The sequence below is a fragment of the Lynx rufus genome, unplaced genomic scaffold (assembly GCF_022079265.1).
Source record: "Lynx rufus isolate CCGP_SWC_20201006 ecotype Redwood Valley unplaced genomic scaffold, mLynRuf1.p SCAF_4, whole genome shotgun sequence".
In the NCBI taxonomy this organism is placed as follows: Eukaryota; Metazoa; Chordata; class Mammalia; order Carnivora; family Felidae; genus Lynx; species Lynx rufus.
Window position 1 is genome coordinate 21,659,943 of NW_025814856.1, and position 18,568 is coordinate 21,678,510.

General features: G+C 51.5%; 1 protein-coding gene across 3 annotated transcripts in view; it reads left to right on the top strand.

The window, feature by feature from the left end:
• The window catches only part of CACNA1D (calcium voltage-gated channel subunit alpha1 D), a 303,968-nt gene that overhangs the window by 259,537 nt on the left and 25,863 nt on the right, over nt 1-18,568 (top strand). For 2 of the 3 annotated variants that reach the window (XM_047094458.1, XM_047094455.1), the window contains 9 exons: nt 3,857-3,901; nt 4,304-4,432; nt 6,670-6,735; nt 8,450-8,541; nt 9,924-10,083; nt 10,891-11,018; nt 11,157-11,253; nt 13,630-13,732; nt 15,066-15,167. In XM_047094458.1, coding sequence (XP_046950414.1) covers nt 3,857-3,901; nt 4,304-4,432; nt 6,670-6,735; nt 8,450-8,541; nt 9,924-10,083; nt 10,891-11,018; nt 11,157-11,253; nt 13,630-13,732; nt 15,066-15,167 — 922 coding nt within the window. The remainder of the gene's footprint in view (nt 1-3,856; nt 3,902-4,303; nt 4,433-6,669; nt 6,736-8,449; nt 8,542-9,923; nt 10,084-10,890; nt 11,019-11,156; nt 11,254-13,629; nt 13,733-15,065; nt 15,168-18,568) is intronic. The other variant, XM_047094459.1, reaches the window with a different exon arrangement.

Sequence of the window (18,568 nt, forward strand, 5' to 3'; positions counted from 1 at the left end):
CACCCCATTCTCCTTAACCCGGGCAGTGGCTGTTGCCAGCACGGAGTCTTTTCCCACTGTTGTTATTGCTGGAGAGGCAAAATGTTTGTGCAGAAACTGTGACTGCCTTGTTCTCACTTACTGAAGAGCATGTGAAAAGTCAGTAGGGAGCATACTCCCAGGGACCCAACAGTTGTCCCTGACCTGTCAGGTACCCAGTTTGGACCAGGTGACCAACAGCTGTGCTCAGCTTCTGGTTGTTCAGCTCTCCATTCCAGAAGCCAGCCCTTTTCCAGGGGCCAGGTCACTGATTTCACAGACTCAGCATTCCCATATACAGAAGCTGCCTCTCCCAGCAGTGTTATGTGCCCAGTCAGAAGTAGCCAGAGGGAAGTTCCCCATCCCATCCCCTGCAAAGAGTGGGATGCCTTGAGTTAACTGGTTCTGGGATGCCGGTTTGCTTCCTGTCTGAATTGGAAAACCACATCATCTCAGCCTTACCAGGAAAAGATGGGAATTAATACAGCAAGTGCAGACTGATCTCTGGTTGCACTTGGGAAACTCAGGGCTTGTTTGGTTCCTATAGTTGCTGGGGGCTGGCCCTGGCCCTGCATCTCAAGAGCCTTTCACTGGTCTTCCTGTGTGAAGAGGCTGGAGGGAATGTCAGGAGAGCTCCCAGGGATATACAGAGATTTCTGGGCCCCTGCATATGGTTTGGCCACCTGGGGCTGAGGGCAGTCTCTCTGTGGGGCTCCCAGATGAAGACACTGGCACCTCATGGTTAGAAGGAGCTGCCCAGGCCCACTAGCCCAAGGCCAGGGGTGGCACCGCAGTCCCCTCTGTGAGGACCGGCCATGCAGCCCCGGCGAATGGTTTTGGAAAATTCCCCAGGGAGTGAGCTCTTTTCCAGTTTCAGCCTCTGAGAGCATCCTGTCATTGATTCTGGAATCGCATAGAGAGTCAGCTCACCCACGTTCCCACCGCACACTTCACAGCCTGCTGTTTCCGAGCCCCCCCCCCACCCCCAGGGGAAAGATGGGGATGCATTCTAACCTGTTTACATTGTTAGAGTACTGAACCCTCATCAACTCCAGTAGAACCCACTGCTCAGCTGTAATGGCCTAAGTGGGCTTTTCTAGGGGCCCCACTCGGTATGGCCAATCCACACCTTAAAGGAATTTGCTGGTGTGAGTGACCATCTGAAGAGTGCCCAGCTTTACCCCGGCCTAGGACTGCCATTCCCCTCTAGCAGGGCCTTAGAATCACCTGGCAGCTTTTCTTTCTTTATTTTTTTAGTGTATTTATTTATTTTTGAGACAGAGAGAGACAGAGCATGAGTAGGGGAGGGGCAGAGAGAGAGGGAGACACAGAATCCAAAGCAGACTCCAGGCCCTGAGCTGTCAGCACAAAGCCTGACGTGGGGCTCGAACTCACGGAGTGTGAGATCATGACCTGAGCTGAAGTCGGATGCCCAACCGACTGAGCCACCCAGGCGCCCACCTGGGAGCTTTTAAAACTCCTAAAGCCCCGGCACACCCCAGCCCAATTAGAGAAGAATCTTTGGAGTGGAACCCAGGCAGTAGATTCTGTCAAAGACCCCCAGGCAGTTGGAATGTGCAGCCCAGGGTGAGAGCTGGCCCGCCCTTTGCATCTGGCTGGCATTTGTAGTTTGGGCAAAGCCATCTTTAGGGCCCTTCCAATCCGTAAGATATTTTGGCAACTTGCACCGTCCCCCGGTGCGGCCAGCAGCGTCCTCCCCTGCACCTGTGCCCTCTGGCCGGCGTGGCGCTGAGCGCAGGAGAAGGTGTCGCAGGCTGCGCTGGGGGTGCACGTGGATTGCTGTGCTGTTTGTTGTCTCTGCCCTTGCTGCATGTTGTGCTGACCTGTCCCTCCACAAATGCTGTCTTGTCCTCCTCTTTGTTTTCCTTTTTTTAAAAGGATATCCAGGGTTTCAAGTTCCTAGTCTAAGATTCGCCATACTTCAAAGATATCAGTTGGAAAAGAGATGTCCCCCTCAAAAGTCAGTTTGGCTGCTGACTTCCCACATTGTGAGGGGGAGGGGGCGGTGAGAGGTCCATCCGACTTGGAACGGGATGTGGAGGACAGGCAGAATGGGCTGTGGCCAGGTCATAGCCAGAGAGTGTCTTCCCCGACCAACAGACCTCTTATTCTTGCAGGTCGGACATCTCCAAAGTATAACTGTAGAGTGCTCTCTCTTGTGCACCCTCTGGCCCCCTTGAGCACAGGCAGGCAGGGGTGTGCATGCTCACACACACCCTTATACTCATGCCCTTGCACTCTGGCTGCATGGGTGCGACCCAAGCCTCGTGCTGACAACCCTGAGGGAGATGGGGTTGGGAGACAGAGGTTTGGAAAACTAATTCCTTCATTTGTTAAAGTCAGAAGTTAGAAACCATCATCTGTCCCTTTAAGGGGATGTTCTTTGTCTTGAGGTGAGAGAAAAGAGGAAAATAGGAACGGTGACAGGGGCTTGGACTGTGCCATTGGAGAGTTTGCATTCTGAGCATCCCGGGTGAACCAGGAACCCCCTTTCCACCCTTTCAGAACCTGTCAGTCCTGGGCTTGTTGTCACACTGCTGAATTTCAGTAGTGATGTGACATGCCCAACTCTTGTTTTCTGTGATTTTTGTATTTGGTCTCAGGAGGCAGCTGTTAATAAGAGTGAGATTCCAGAACGGAGCCCTTACTTTCCCTGTATCCCCAGGGAGGAGAACCCCTCCCTCAGATTTGTGTGCACATCCATGTGTGTGCATATGTACCTTAGCTGTGCAGACACACCATGCAGAAGGCTCCCTAGAAACCCTGGTAAATACTCAGCAGCCCGGGCCCCCAACCAGAAGAGGCTCATTCCTTTGCCAGTTACCAGGTAGACCAGCTGCTTCCGTGGAGCTGGCCCTCCTAAAGGGAACAGAGAGGCTGTTCCTATCTCTTGCTCAGTCTTCTGTTTAATTTCATGGTGCCTCCCGACGTCCGGAAGAGCTTGCTTACGACCTCTTTCCACTCTCCTAAACACTTACTGAACATCTAATGAGTAAGTGCCTCATGCAGGGCACCAAGTGGAGTGAAGCAAGGTCCCACCCTCAGGGGGCCCCCAACCTGAAGAAGAGGCAGGTGTCCACTGGGTGGCGAGCCCTGTGGTTGAGCCCCCTGGGGCCCGAGTGAGAGGCACCCAGCCAGACCTCGGATGAGGTGGAAGTATGGAAGCTCAGGACGGGCTGGTCCCATGCTGCTGCTTCCCAGGAGTCACACGGTGCTGAGCGCCATCCTCTCTGCCAGCAGTCTGGGCTGTAGGCTGGGCATTAAAGCCCCTCTCCCACCCACACTGACTTGGTTTGCTCACCTCCACCACAAGGGCTGTAGGACACCTTGCCCAGGCACGTGGCCCAGGAGGTGTGTGGGCCACAGGCAGGTGCCAGTCTCCCTGCCCCGTTCAGTAGCCTCATTCTGTTCCTCGGGGCTAGGGGTGGCCTGAAGAGCAGTTCGTTCCCTGGACCCACAACCCAGCCTCGGCCAAGAGAACTAGCCTGCCCGTGAGATGCAGGGTCCCACCGCGCATTTCTGTCTTTGGGAGCAACTGAGGTCCTGTAGTGTTCTCTTTCACTGGATGCCCGCCCACCTTGGCACATTGTGTCCCAGGATGTGAATTAGAAAGTAGCGTGTCTGAGCCTGTGTCCGAGGCTGCCCACCCTCAAGTCCGGGTCCAGGCAGAGCCCCTGGCATCTTCTCAGGGAGGGAGCAGCTGCATTGTCCTGGGACATTAACCACACATTGTTATAAAGGGGGGAGGGGCCCATCCTTCTGAACCACTGCTTCCTTTCCATTCATTAATACATTTTCAATCTTTGATTTCTTAAAGCCAACTGAAAGTGACAATGTCCCTGTCCCCACCGCTACACCCGGGGTAAGATCAGTGATGAGTCCCCCCGGGGCTGGGCCTTTTCCTTGACCATGCTGAGTTTTCCACTAGTGTTTCTGTATTCTCCATGATTGTCCTTCCAGAACAGTGTCTGCAGTGGTTTGCATTCATCATCAGTGTCCAGTACTCTTGGCCAGCCCGGCGTTCTCCTCTTAACACACTAGACCACGTGGGCATGCATGTGCTGTGTGGACGCGGTTTTCCAAGCCCTGTGTTGTTAGCATGTAACTCTTCCTTTCATATCATGCTTTTTAAGGTGAAAAGGCCCTAGAAACACATCTTCAACTCTTACCTCTGTCACCTTTGTTTGCCTCTGTTGCTGTTTTTCTGAAAGTGTTGCATGTTCTACTTTGCATTGGGTTTGACCTCTCCATGATAACCCTTCAGAACTCTGAAGAGAGCAATAGAATCTCCATCACCTTTTTCCGTCTTTTCCGAGTGATGCGGTTGGTGAAGCTTCTCAGCAGGGGGGAAGGCATCCGGACACTGCTGTGGACTTTTATAAAGTCCTTTCAGGTAAGAGCCCCACAAGGGGCTTATCTGTTGCTCCTGAAGACCACATGTGAACCAGTGAGCATCCTCTGTCATGGAGGACCGGGACTCCCTTCAGCATGGCCACTGGGATCCCCTGAGTCGATAGAGGGAGTGGAATGTGGAAGGCACCTGACCCAGCCGGACTCAGTGAATCAAACAGGATCATTTGCTAAGAGGAAACCAAAGGCAGTAAGGACCCACAGCTGAGGACAGGTGTAACCTTTCTAAGACTAGCAGAGATGGGGAGCCTCGAAGCCCCTCAGTCCTCCCTGGGATACCCAGTGGTGAATGGTGACATCTGAGAGAGGGCAGGTCCCAGGTGACCCCTGCAAACCTAACAGCCTCCTGCCAGGACAGCTTCTTGGGCTGCCATGGTCCTATCTGTTGGCCGGTCTACACACGAATCAGAGACCCCTTCACCCAGGCCGGCACACCATCACGGAGCAGTGTGTTACCCAGTGCCTGGAAGGATCAGAGCGTTGAGGACATTTGGGCATAAGCCAAGCCTCCCTTGTCATCTGTGACTCTCCAGGCTGGTGCAGGCTGGTTCTAGTCTATTCCTCAACCAGGACCCGGCTTCTCCGGTACTGTCTAGTACTCCATCCCAGACGTTCTAGTCTTCTAGATGGAATTAACTGAGGACAGGGTACAGATTCTCATCAAAAAGATTCACCTATGTAGGGGATTTGTAGCTATGTGCAAATCATGAATCTTTCTTTGTTTGACTATCTTTAATTTGAAAGTAATAAACATTCACATTGAGAAGTAACACCGGTTAACATCCCACATAGCATTTTTCTGCAGTGGGTGGGATTTTAACACATAAAGGGAAGGGATGGCATCTGGGGAAGGGGGTAGATCTAAAAACTTAAAGAAGGAAAATTCCAAATCCTGGCAGGGGAAATGAGGTTGTAGGAAGAACCAGGCACGAAGCTCTGAGAGAGAGCAAGTGGGGCCTCACGGGAGCCTTGGTCTCAGTAAGAGACAAAATCCCAGATGTTTGTTATTAATATAAAGTACCAAAGTCTGAGAACGAACTGCTGTAAAAAATGGAATAGTTTTACGTAATCGTGTCATCCTCGCTTTTCAAGAAATTATTAAAGTTTTCCTTTTTAAAGATTTGGTTGCTGTAGATAAATTCATTTCACAGGGTGGTAGTTCACAAAAACTGAGAAACGGTGCCAAAGGAATTCTGAAAGACTCCGTCATCTAGGAAGAAAATGCGTGTAGGTGTGGTGAGGAAAGCCTGGAACTAACTCTGCGGGGCTCTGATCAGCAGTTGGCAGTCACAGATCCAGAGCTGGCACAGGTCAGGGAGCTTATAGCCGCTGGCTTTCTGGTGGCCTTTTTTGAGTAAAAGGGAAAGTGGATGCTTTAAGCATGTGCGCTTGGCATTGAGTTCAACAACCCGGCCTCTGCCTGGAGGCGTGCCACGTGCACAGACATCTCCTGTCACACAACATGATGTAGAAAAGCAGGTGAAGATTATGGATTGAAGGACCCGACACATATATGTGTATTTAATGTTCAGTCCTAAGGAGAACCCAGGTTTGGCCACCACCCGGCTAGCTCCTTTTCTTCCCTGACCCAACCCCCAACTCTGGTTCCTTCAGGAGGTGTTCATTTTAAGAAAGCTATCTTGCTTTCTATAGCAGCATCTGGAAAGGGGTTCTTCTCCTCTGCCCCAGCAGTGTCATTCCTAAGACCTCCCCTTAAAGAAATACTTCAGCAGACACGGGAGATTTTGCATAAAGATGTTCCTCTGCAACGTGATCTACAGTAGCCCCTCGCCCCCACCCCAAACATGCCCACAAAAGAAAGTGGAAACAATCCAAACATCCAGTGTTCTGGAATGGTTTGATCACTTATGGTAATTTCACAAAGGAATCTAATGACGGATGTAAACGTTGTTGTGAGGGTGATGTGTCTGCATTGACACTGTTTCGGATCAGGGCACACTGTTAATGATGGTGGAAAGCACTTCTGCCTGTAGCTTCATAACACTAGGCGTACAGATGGATGGTGCCCTCAGGACTGAAATCATTGTGCTGGGCTGTGGTTTAAAAAGTCCTTGTTCACTGTTGGCGTCCTTTCAACACAACCTGGAAAAGACAAGCGTGTGACCCTGTGTTGGGTCTTCATTCTGCACCTGAGCAGTCACAGGGGGTGGAGGGGGACACAAGAAGCTGGTACTGAGCCAAAGGCTTCCTCTCTTCCAGGCACTGCCCTATGTCGCCCTCCTCATAGCCATGCTATTCTTCATCTACGCGGTTATTGGCATGCAGGTAAGCACCAGCCACTTTCCCCCACCTTCCCCTTCTCTGGGTAGCCCCAGATCTGTGGCAAGATTGCCTTGGCCAGGCAGAATGGAAAGACAGGGTTGTGATTTTCCAGCCAAACGCCTTGGCTACTGAAGACATATGGAGATGAGAAGGACGTGGCTCTGTAGGAGAGCACTCCACAGGAAAGCACCTGTGCCAGGGAGAGCCAGGCTCAGGAGCCAGCAGAGGTAGGGATATGCCAAGGAAGGCTGGGTTTAGTGGTACTCCTCACCCCCCAATCTGAGTCCTGGGAGACTCAACTGATTGAGAAAACCCACAGTTGGTTTAGCAACAGGAAATGCAGCACTTAAAAAAAGCTGTAGTTGTTCTAGTTTCTGTACTGATGTAACTAAGGAGATATTAGTGATACAGAAGGCTGTTTATAGTCCGGAAAGTTAGGTTTTATCGCAACCAAGTGAGATTTTTACTTGAGACCGGCGGCTCCCAGATGCTGGGGCTGGGGCTGGGGCTGAACTGGAACCATTAGTTGGCATCGGTAGCACCCCCTTTAAAAAAGAGGCATGAAACCAGGCCTTTCTGTGACCATGACTGAGGTGCCACAGGATTGTTCCCTGCTTCTCCTGGAGTGGAGGAAAGGGATTGGGGCTTCATTCCCTGCTGAGCCCCAGTGGAGTAGGTGCAGCCTCCAGGAGGAGAGGGGGATGGAGCACAGCCTGCTGGACCCCCTGGGGGGTTTCTCTGCCACATTCTCTGCTGGCTTGGATGCTGTCTTTCAGATAAGAGGGATGTGAGTGTCAAAGAGGTGGGGGACTCCAGAGCAGAGAGGTGGCTGTGCTTACTTATCTGAAGGCATAGGAACATTGGCAGTTCGCTAGGGATCTTATTGGGAGTTATGAACATAGAGTCGACACAGTTGAGCACCTGCAGCTCAGCATGGGATGCTGTGTGCCCTGAAGGGTCTTCGATGACCTGGTGTCCTCCCACAGAACGAGAGCGGTCTCAGGAAACTGCACACTGCATATTGCACGTTCCGTCACCGGTTCACTTGGGAGGCTTTGCCGGGCATCACACTCTTCTAAACTGGCCTGCTCCTCCAAGTTCCACAGCTGACTTCCCCTGGCCCTTCAAGTAGAGGCCGCCCTCCTTTCTGCAGCTCACCGGCCCCACGCTTGTCTGCAGCCCGATCTTTTGTCTGTGTACACTCATGTTCTTTTCATTTCCTGGAGCTCCGGGGCCGTGTTGCCTCTGCTCCTTCACAGGCCGTGCTTCCTCTGCCTGAACACTGAGTCCTCCTCGTCACCTGACCAGCCTCTACTTTTCCTTCAGTTCTGGGCCTAAATGTCACTGCTCCAGAGGCCTCAGATACATTATGTGCTTCCTTGTCCATCTGGATCATCCCAGCTGTCCTCGGGGTGGGGGCTGTCTGTCTGATTTCCTGGTAGTTACTCCCTGATGTGAGGGTGTGCGTGACTTCAGCACCGCGCCACCCGTGGTTAGCACCCTGCCTGGCATGTTTGTTGAGTGAATGAAGTGCCCAAGCACCATGAGAAAGCCCTAGTGGGTGTTGATCAAACTCGTGTTAGTTCTAAATTCACATGTGGAATCTGCTTTTTGGGTAGTTTTTTGCGGGGGAGGGATAATTGTGGGGGTTTTTTGTTTGTTTGTTTGTTTGTTTGTTTGACAAAATCTTTATTTCCCTAAAAATTTTTCCACCTAGATGTTTGGGAAGGTTGCTATGAGAGATAACAACCAGATCAACAGGAACAACAATTTCCAGACCTTTCCCCAGGCAGTGCTGCTGCTCTTCAGGTGACTTCATCCCACGAGGCACATCTCTCTCCAGGCTCCAGGCTCCAGGCTCCAGTGTGACACGGGACATGTGTTTTGCGGGGCCTTTCCTGGTTGATCATGGTGGCTTTTTGTATTTGTTTTGAATTCTTGAACAGAGACGCTGGCATGTCAGTCACAGAGGAACTTTTCTGGATGGTGAAAATTGCTGTGGTCATTCAGACCATGGCTGGCTTAAGAGTTATCCCTTTGTAAGTTAGTAGGTCTTCTACTGCCACCGGGAAAATGGTAGGTTATATGCTGACACATGGGAGCATGTGTCTAAATACAACCATGAAATTTAGCAGGAACAGAGAGACCTTTACACAGCCAGCGGGGAACATACACAATTTCAGATTTTATAGGATTGTTTTTAACCCCAGTGAACTTTGTGAACAAGGTGCTTTGAGGTGAGAGAACTTTCTAGAAGTTATACACATACTTTCTAATGATTCTAGTGATTGAATAGCAAGTCATTTGCCAGTTGGGTGGTTTCCAGTTCTTTGTTTCCAACAAAATTGAATGGGTATCTACTCAAGTCAGGTGTTAAGTCATTAAAACATAATTAATAATTATTTAAAGATTGGAACATGAGCATTTAAAGAAGAGAAGACACAAAAACAAACATCTGTTTATGCAAAGAGAATTGATGTGCATGTATCCAATGATTTTTTTACTTTTTAATGTTTATTTTTGAGAAAGAGACAGACAGAGCCCAAGCGGGAGAGGGGCAGACACAGAATCTGAAGCAGGCTCCAGGCTCTGAGCTGTCAGCACAGAGCCTGACAGGGGGCTCGAACCCAGGAACCATGAGGTCATGACCTGAGCCAAAATCAGATGCTTAACCAACTGAGCCACCCAGGCACCCTTCAAATGATTGTTTTAAACCAAAGGGAGCTGTAGTAGGGCCTCTGTGGACTCAGAGACGTTGCATTTGAAAATAAGTAGGAATTTCAATTTAAGAATTTTCACTCATCTGAAGTGCCCTCTCCCCCAAATTACTTAGATTTTGCTCTACTTAAAACTTTTGTTTTTTGTTTTTTGTTTTTTTTTTTTTCAACGTTTATTTATTTTTGGGATAGAGAGAGACAGAGCATGAACGGGGGAGGGGCAGAGAGAGAGGGAGACACAGAATCGGAAACAGGCTCCAGGCTCTGAGCCATCAGCCCAGAGCCCGACGTGGGGCTCGAACTCACGGACCGCAAGATCGTGACCTGGCTGAAGTCGGACGCTTAACCGACTGCGCCACCCAGGCGCCCCAAAACTTTTGTTTTTAAAAAAAATTCTTAAAAATTTCAGAAAGGTCTAAGCTTCAAATCCCTTCTTCTTCTGCTAAAGCCCTTTCTCTTGTTAATCTAAACAAGGTGTGCCACAGGGGAAGCCTGGCAGGAGATCATGCTGGCCTGCCTCCCGGGGAAGCTCTGTGACCCCGAGTCGGATTACAGCCCCGGGGAGGAGTACACGTGTGGAAGCAACTTCGCCATTGTTTATTTCATCAGTTTTTACATGCTCTGCGCATTTCTGGTGGGTGATCATGAGAGCTCCCTTTCTCAATTGACAGGTGCTTGTATAGCATTTGGGATTCAGATCATGAATATTGTCCCCATCGAATTGCTGTGGGGTATTTTTTTTAAATTTTTTTAATGTTATATTTATTTTTGAAAGAGTGAGAGTACGAGTGGGGGAGGGACGGGGGGGGGGGGCGATGAGGGGAGACACAGAATCTGAAGCAGGCTGCAGGCTCCGAGCTGTCAGCTCAAAGCCCAACATGGGACATGAACCCATGGGCCTCCGAGATTACGACCTGAGCCGAAGTCGGCCGTTTAACCAACAGAGCCACCCAGGCACCCCTGCTATGGGCATTGTATGTTGATGAGCACTCTAGGCTTCATTTGGCAGTTGGAGGTTTTGCTTCGCCAGGTGCATAACCATCACCTTGGTTGTAAACAGGGGCTTGAGGCTCACTAACAGGCTTGGGACACTCACCAAGCTTCTTAGGGCTGCTGGTGTCTTTATAAAAAGTTTCAAAGCCACCGCAGGTAGCAGTGACCTAACAGTGCGAGTTATTTGGCGGCAATGAATGTGCTTCAAAAAGGCAGGATAATACAGCCACCTGCCTCCCCCTGGGACTATACCAAAGTCATTTTGGAAAGCTGGAAGCCTGCCTTTTTCTTAAACATTTTCCAGAAAGAAAGTTTTTACTGCCTCTCGTAGAAAAATGGGTTCCAGACGTTTCATGACCCTTATAATTAGGAGGCCCTTACTAAGGTCTAACCCTAGCCATTCCACTATGACAGCTGCAGCTTCTTTGCCTCTGATTTGCTTTTTCAGATCATCAACCTGTTTGTAGCTGTCATCATGGACAACTTTGATTATCTGACCCGGGACTGGTCTATTCTGGGGCCTCACCATTTGGATGAATTCAAAAGAATATGGTCAGAATATGACCCTGAGGCAAAGTAAGTTGAAAAGGGTTCCGTGTGATTTGTATGGGCTGTTTCTGGAACGTTGGCCATGATGTCTGTGGAAGGCAGGATGGGCTGAGAGCTCAGGCCAGCCAACGCTTCCCTGGACCTCCTGCTGTACTTTGTCTCCAGGGGAAGGATCAAGCACCTTGATGTGGTCACTCTGCTCCGCAGAATCCAGCCTCCCCTGGGGTTTGGGAAATTATGCCCACACAGAGTAGCCTGTAAGGTAAGTGTCCTGTCTGCGTGTCTGATGGCCTCTCTGCAGGGACTCCCTGCTTCATTCAACAAACGTTAAGTAACATTCTGCCAGCCTTACATCAGGCGGGCTGGGGCTGCAGAGATAAATAATATGTGGTTCCTGTCCTGAGGAGCTATCACATTTGTAACTCTTAAGACACCCTGTCAGCGACAGGAAGAATAGGAAGGGAGTTAAGTAATTTGTCACCGGGTGGGTGGAGGGGAAGGTGACATTTGTGTCAGGTCCAGAAGGAGAGAAGTGGGAGTTTGTGGGAGCAGGAAGGGCATTGCAGAAAGGGAACACAGAGAGCTCAGATGCAGAGGCAGGGGAACGGTCACCATGTTGGCAAACGGAGAGTCACTGGTGTGCCTAGAACATAAAGAGGAAATGGCAGAGGACTGCAGGCACAAGCCGAGCACAGCTCCAAGGAGCCTCCCATGCCACGCCGAGTCCCGTGAAAGAAGCACGGGTGGACTTTCACGGTAGAAAGTGGCCTCTTGGCGACGGGAGAGTGAACCGAGGCAGGGGACCTCCCTGAGAGCTGCTGGAGTCTCCATGCAAAGTGACAGGAGCCAGAGTGAGGGCAGTGGAGGTGGGGTAGAGGAGGGTACGGCCGACTGAAGCTCTCCTTGGGAAGTAGAATGGAGAAGACTTGGTGCCCTGAACATTTACTCACTTGAGTGACCATGAACGTGGTGGCGTGCCCCTCTGCTGCCAGAGCACCTGTCCCCATGGGCCGTGCATCAGCAGTGGCCTCTCGGGGATAGGTCCAGATCCCCACCCCATCCCTGTAGTTTTCACACCATACCAAGCTGTCTGTGAGCCCCAACTGAGATTTGTTCTCCTTCCTTAGAGCTCACAGGGAACCGCTTTGAGTCAGTGTAGCAGTAGCAACAGAAGAGAATTCTCCTTCCTGAAGGAGATGGAAACTGCGACTCTGTCCCTAGAAATCCAGCCAGTCCACACGACAGCTGGGCCCTCTCCCTGAAGGTCTGAGGTGCTTCTGGGATCGGGGGTATTACTGCTCCAGGGTTGTGGGGCCAGCTCTAGACAGAACCCACTGTAACAGAGTGGGGTCTACACTGCATCTTAGGCTTTCAAAAAATCTTTGGAGAAAAACTCTTTGTTCCCTGCCCTGAAAGTCCAGAAACCCTCGTTGGCAAGTCCTTGGGATCTTTGCCACTGTCTTTGCTTCTCTGTAGCCTGGACTCCGGATGTAGGTACAGAGAATAAGCCACCAAAGTTGACTTTTTTTTCTTAAATTTTCCAGTACCAGCCTCTTTTCTGCTTTCCAAGAACAAGATGGGTTCCAGCTCATGGCTGTCGTTTTGTGTTTACGTTTCCAGACCTTTTTACATAAAGGATCTAAGTATCCTTGAGGCACAAAGTGGTCCATTTTGCCGATTCAGGAACTTTCTGGGAAAAGCAAATGTACATGCTAGCCATCCTGGCTGCCAGTGCTAGTTTTGGAGACAGACATGGTTGGTCTCAGGGCTAGAAATTTAGGTGGGATGAGTCACGTGAACACAAGATTCCAGGCTGCTAATAGGGAAGAGAAAAAGTGTTACAAATCTCTTAGGATGGCTTGCCAGCCAAAAATAAGAAGTTTGGAACTATTAACAATTACAAGTAGCACTTAACTCAGCTCTGACCACGTGCCAGGCGTCCCCCGAAATCTTAGCGTCCATGATCTCCCTTAATCCCAGCTAGGCGTGCCACCTGCATTTGCAGGGGAGGTAACTGGGGCCCAGAGAGGGTGTCACTCACTCAAGTCCCCTCCCCAGCTCTCAGGGCTGGTGTTCGAGGGACCAGGAGCGGGAAGAGGAGCAGGAGGTGGGGGTCCTGCCCTGGAAGACCAGACAGAGCCACTGCGCAGACTCACAGGAAGCACTACATGACAGCCCCACGGGGCAGGGTTCCCTGAAGGACACTCCCTGTGCTAGGAACAGTGAGGACCCAAGTCCCAAGCCCTGTGCCTGGCTGGTTGTACCTGGTGTATTATTTCACCCCTCATGACAGCCTTAAGGACGTGCCCTGAAGGGAGGCCCGACCCCAGGACGCAGGGATGGCCGCTTAGCAGAAGGGGAGAGAAGAAGACTTGAACAGTGAGGTGATTAAACAGTGGGGCTTAAAAACAAGCAAAGCACACCATTTAGTGCCAGCATTTGTGTTTCATGATAAAGCTTTGATCTGTGTCAGCTCCAGGGTCCCCACAGATGGTGGGTACTCCCCCAGCGAGTTGTTGAATTGAACTGCGTGTCGACTGGAAAGAAGGTGAGGGATAAACTGAGAATAAACACCGTCAAGGGACGTGGTCATCCTCCATCATTTGCCTTCTGTTGAGAAACTTCTTTCTGTTTACAGAGACTAGTTGCCATGAACATGCCTCTCAACAGTGATGGGACAGTCATGTTTAATGCAACTCTGTTTGCTTTGGTTCGGACGGCTCTTAAAATCAAGACGGAAGGTGAGCATCTCCGGGACGGGACAGGTGGTACATGAGGGAGGGACGCCATACCCCACATTGGGTTCTCCCATCTAGGCCTTTCCTTGTCCTGTCTGGGCCTTCCCCTGGGGAAGGGGTGGTGAGCGCTGAGCCAGCTGGCTGTCCCTGCCTTCCCCATCCCTTCCCGCCTGACTTTATGCTTCACTTTGTCCCCGAGAGTTTTGAGGTGACCCCTGCCTCTGCCACTGCTTGCTACAGAGCAGAAGAAACGGGAGGTTAGGGCAGAGACAGGACCGTCACAAATACATTCACTCCAGCTGTCCCTTCCTACTGTGTGATCTTCAGAGAGGGACTCCACCGTGCTGAGCTGTAGCTCGTTTCTCTATTGAAAAGAAATACACCTCCATCAGAAGTCCTGAGGATGAGATGAGAGGAGGCCTGCGGGAGCCCCTCTGCGGGGCGGGCACATAGCTGGCACCTGGGGACTGTTCAAAGGAGCCTCTCCCTAGCTGAGACCAAACCAGAGTGGTCTTCATGGCCACACCCAGCCCTGGAGCATGGCCATTGGGGTCGGCTCGGTGATGACTCCAGAGATGGGACAGAAAGCAGGTTGAGGAGTGACCAGGAGGTGGGAGGCTGGAGGCTGTGAAGGACCCAGTTGTTGACACCCTGGACCAGAAGGAAGAGTGGCCAGCAAGGCACGCCTACAGTCTGCAGACGGCTGTTTTCTGGCAGCCCCAGAGTGCTAGGCGAACCTCTCCACAAAGCCAGTCTCTCCAAGCTCCCAGGTACCCCTTGCAGGGTGCACACCCATAGCTGGCCCCAGCCAGTGTCTCCGAGTGATGCGGAAGGCAGGGTGGTCTTAGGTACTGACAGGTTAGTGGAGGAGACAGGCATCAGCCCATATAATGAAAGACCAGGATTCTGTGGTGCTGACGAGTACATGCAGTAGGGATTGCAAGAGTCTCATTTGGGGGAAATTTAGTCTGATCTTTAAGGATGGAGGCAGGGTTTAGAACAGGCAGCTGAGAAGGAGAAGACATTGTAGCTGGAGGCGGTGGGAAGGAAGGGGTGGGTCTTGGCTGTGGGAGGGTAGGACAGATCAGACTGCATAGACCTTGAATTCCGATATAAAACGTGGTTGTTCCCACTGTGGAGTGCCTGCCCGGTGCAAGGCTTGCCCACCATTTGCCTGTGACCCCCACTTGGAGAGCCATGGGGAGAGGAGAGCCCCGCCCCATCCGAGGGCTGTGCCCCAGGCCAGGCTGGGAGGGAGGCAGCCTCAGTGGGATCAGACAGGAGAGCTGGCTAAGAGACACAAGGCTTGTTTTCCCCTCTTGCTTTCTGGATTCAGGGAACCTGGAACAAGCTAATGAAGAGCTCCGAGCTGTGATAAAGAAAATCTGGAAGAAAACCAGCATGAAACTGCTTGACCAAGTTGTCCCTCCAGCTGGTGGTCAGTGCAATCTCTTTCCTAAGTAGTTCTTGGCCAACGCATTGGTTTTAATGAAAGTATCTCCAGCAAGCCCACAGGGTGTTTGCAGAATGCTTTATGTATCCGCTAGAGCATTCAGGCCCACAGCTAAAGAAGGCTCTTTGGCCTTTTGGTGTCATGGTTTGGGGTAACAGGAGGACCATTCCAGAAAAGGAGAGGCTTCAGTGGGAAGGAAACCCAAGACTCAGATGGCTGGAGCAGGGGTTTTCTCATTGGTGGAGGGATTACCGTTGGGGAATGAGATTACAGTTGCAAAACGGAAAGCTTATATTTTCTCAACCAAAATGAAATATTTAAAACTAGTTTCCACTTATCTTTCAACATACTGTTGAAAAGGTTTCAGAAGAAATAGATAGCTTTCAGAAAATGATATTTTTGAAATGTTCTTCTCCAGACTGAATTTACCATCGTAATTACCCAGAATGTCCCTTCAACTGGAGTTTAGAGACAGAACTAACAGGCATGCTTATTTCCTTTTGTTATTTGTCATAAAATAACTGACTAAACTTTTTCAGATGTATATATATATATGATACACATATATATAATATATATGCTGTTTTTCCATTTTTTGTTTAAGTACACCGGACTTAGACGTGGAGGTGGTTGTTTTGTGACTATTTTATTTTCAGTTTTAAAGGTGCAGCATCCGTGGGCTTAGTGCCACCACGCCCACATTCTAGCCGTCCCCAGCCCTGGGCCCATTGTGAGCACCATTGTGCTTTACGACCAACTGAACTTTTCTAGCGTCACCTCTCCTGCAGCTTTCCAGGTTGGTCCTGGCTCAGGCCTAGAAGCCGACCCAGGACCCTGGGCCAGGACATGGCCAAGGCCTCTCTCTCTGACGTGACAATTCTGGCTCTTGGGTGGCAGAGAGAGAGAGACAGCAGCATGGTGGCCTGCTCTGGCCCTCTGCATGAAGCGAGAGCAGTGTGAGCTTTTGCCACCGGACGGAGTCCCCCGTAGCTGGTGGAGCCACCTGCTCAGAGCAGGGGATGATGGCCCCAAAGAAATGAGAAAGGCAAAAAAACCAACAAGAAAAACCCCCCAAACACCAAAGAACAACAACAACAACAACAACCCCCCACACTCCCACGTAGAGAACGCTGGCTCCCCACAGGAGAACGGATACTGCACATTTAAAACGACTCTTTGGTTTTCGTTCTTTTCCTCGCAGCTGCTGCACCCAGTGCTCGCATGGCTTAGATAAATTGCTTTCTTAAAATTGTTGTAACGATGTGCTTGAGCTTTTTCTGCAGCCTCCATTCCTTTCAAGTCTCAGTCTTTCAGAATATTCTGAAGCAATTCTGTTTTAGGGTGGTGGCATGGAATCAGGGTTATCTCTTGGCAGCCGTATTCCCCTACGATGTTTCTGAAACACAGATGCATGCTTCAGAATAGCGGCTGCGCCCCTCCGAGTAAACCCTCCTCCCAGGGCCGGCAGGCCCTCCCCGCCTCACCTCACCTCTGTTCACACACCGCCTTCTTCACAAACCAGTCTCACCCCGACATCTTGGCGAGCGTGTTCACATCACTGTGAAGCTTTATTTCTCTTAATTATACCAGAAAGAGAAGGTCTAGAGTTTGGCTCACCCTGTAAGCGCCCTTCCTCCGAAAAACAGTTCAGCTTTTAGCCCTGCTAGACTGCCAACAGAGGCTAAATATCCCTCTGCTTTCTTGGCTCAATAACTGGGCCTGGCCTTTTCTCTCTATTTCTTAGAAAAGATCGGGGTTCAGGATGACAGGTGTTACCCTCTTCCAGAATGGCAGCAGGGGGCTTGGTGGAACCCAAGAAGAAGGCAGTGGGGCCTTGGCAGGAGGGAGAATGCCGTGGGAGCTCCCATCATTGATATGCTCCTGGGGTGGTGCTCACCCAGGCCCAATCTCAGATAAGTGCTACTGCGCTGAAGAGGTTCACGAGGCAGTGCCTCTCAGGCATCGGGGGACAAACTCTGAATGAAGTCAGGGCAGGGTTTAGTGCCTGCGTTCGCCACTTGGCTCTTTGTTTTTTCTTTTCTCTTCCAGTAGACCAGGGGTTCCCAGACTCGCCCACATCATGGCACCCTTGGAAAATGGGAATATTGGGCCAGCCCTCTAGGCCAGCAGACGGGTAGATCCCCAGGGCCAAGGGGCTCAGGCTGTAACCCGGTCGGAGCAGCAGACCCCACCAGGCTGGCTGCTCCCGGCGCCTGGGACCGGCCCATGTGAGGTGCTCAGGGAGCCCCTTACAGGACTGGTGACAGCAGGGCTTTGTAGCCCAGGGGGTGTGAGGTGGCCCCCAGGCCATCACAAGCTTGAGAAGGAGGTGACATCCAGGGGCCAGCCTCGGAGGAACAGTGCAGGGGCCTGTGGCTGCAGGCACAGCCCATCTGTTCTCTCTACCATCTGGGCTAAGTGGTCTCCTTGCCCATCTCTGCATCTTGCTCATGTTCTCTCTCTGCTCCGCTCTTTAGTCTTCTGCCATTTCATGGCTTTTTGCCCTTTCTTTAGAAGTCCCCTCTCCTCCCAGAGGCTGTCCTTGCCTTTGGGCCTCTACTCCTTGACCTGGATCTCCGGCTCCTTTGCCCCGAAGAGTGCAAAAAGCTGACCCCATCTCTTTTTCTCCAGGCCTGAGCCCGGATGGCCTCACTGCATCCGTTCCTTCTGTCCCTTCCTTTTCTAACCTGCTGTAGCTTTGACTTTTTCTGTTCTTGAGAGCTCATCCTCAGCCCAGCCTCAATTAGCTTAGCATCTCAGTGGAGAAGGCCAAGTGGTGGGCCTGCCTGTGCTCTGGAGCGGCCGCTCGGGCAGAACCATGGTCTGCGCTGAGCCCCCTGTTGCCCCTGGTTCTGGGCCGGGAGAGCCAAGACCTTCCCTCAGGAGCCCCCTGGGCCATTTCAGCTCAAGGGAGAAGAGGGTTAGGCCTGTATTTTCGGGAAACGTCCCAGTATGGAATGAGGTGGGCCTTCTGCAGACCCAGTGTATTTTTTCTGGGAGCCCACGGAGAAGACGTGACACCATGGGCTGCAGGGGACAGCTGTAGTACGGCAGGCAGAGTCTTCCTGGGCTCCCGGGGTTGTCTGCTGGCAGCCGTGAGCCGCCCACGGCATGCAGCTCGGTACAGAGACTTCTACTCTGGGGGAGGCAGCCCCAAAGAAGCCCCTCTATGTGGCCAGAGCTGGGCTGTCCCTGAGGGGGTAACGAGGAGGAGAACTCAGGGTTGGGAGGCCTGCTGCCCTGGGCTCACATCCCAGCTGCACTGGCCAAGACAAGTCCTTCAGCCCCACCCCGCCTGTCGGAGGGACCAACAGGTCCCCCATCTCAGAGCTGTCGTGAAGAGGCCATGAGACCCACGTGGAGTTCCTCTGGGAGCGTGGGTGCCC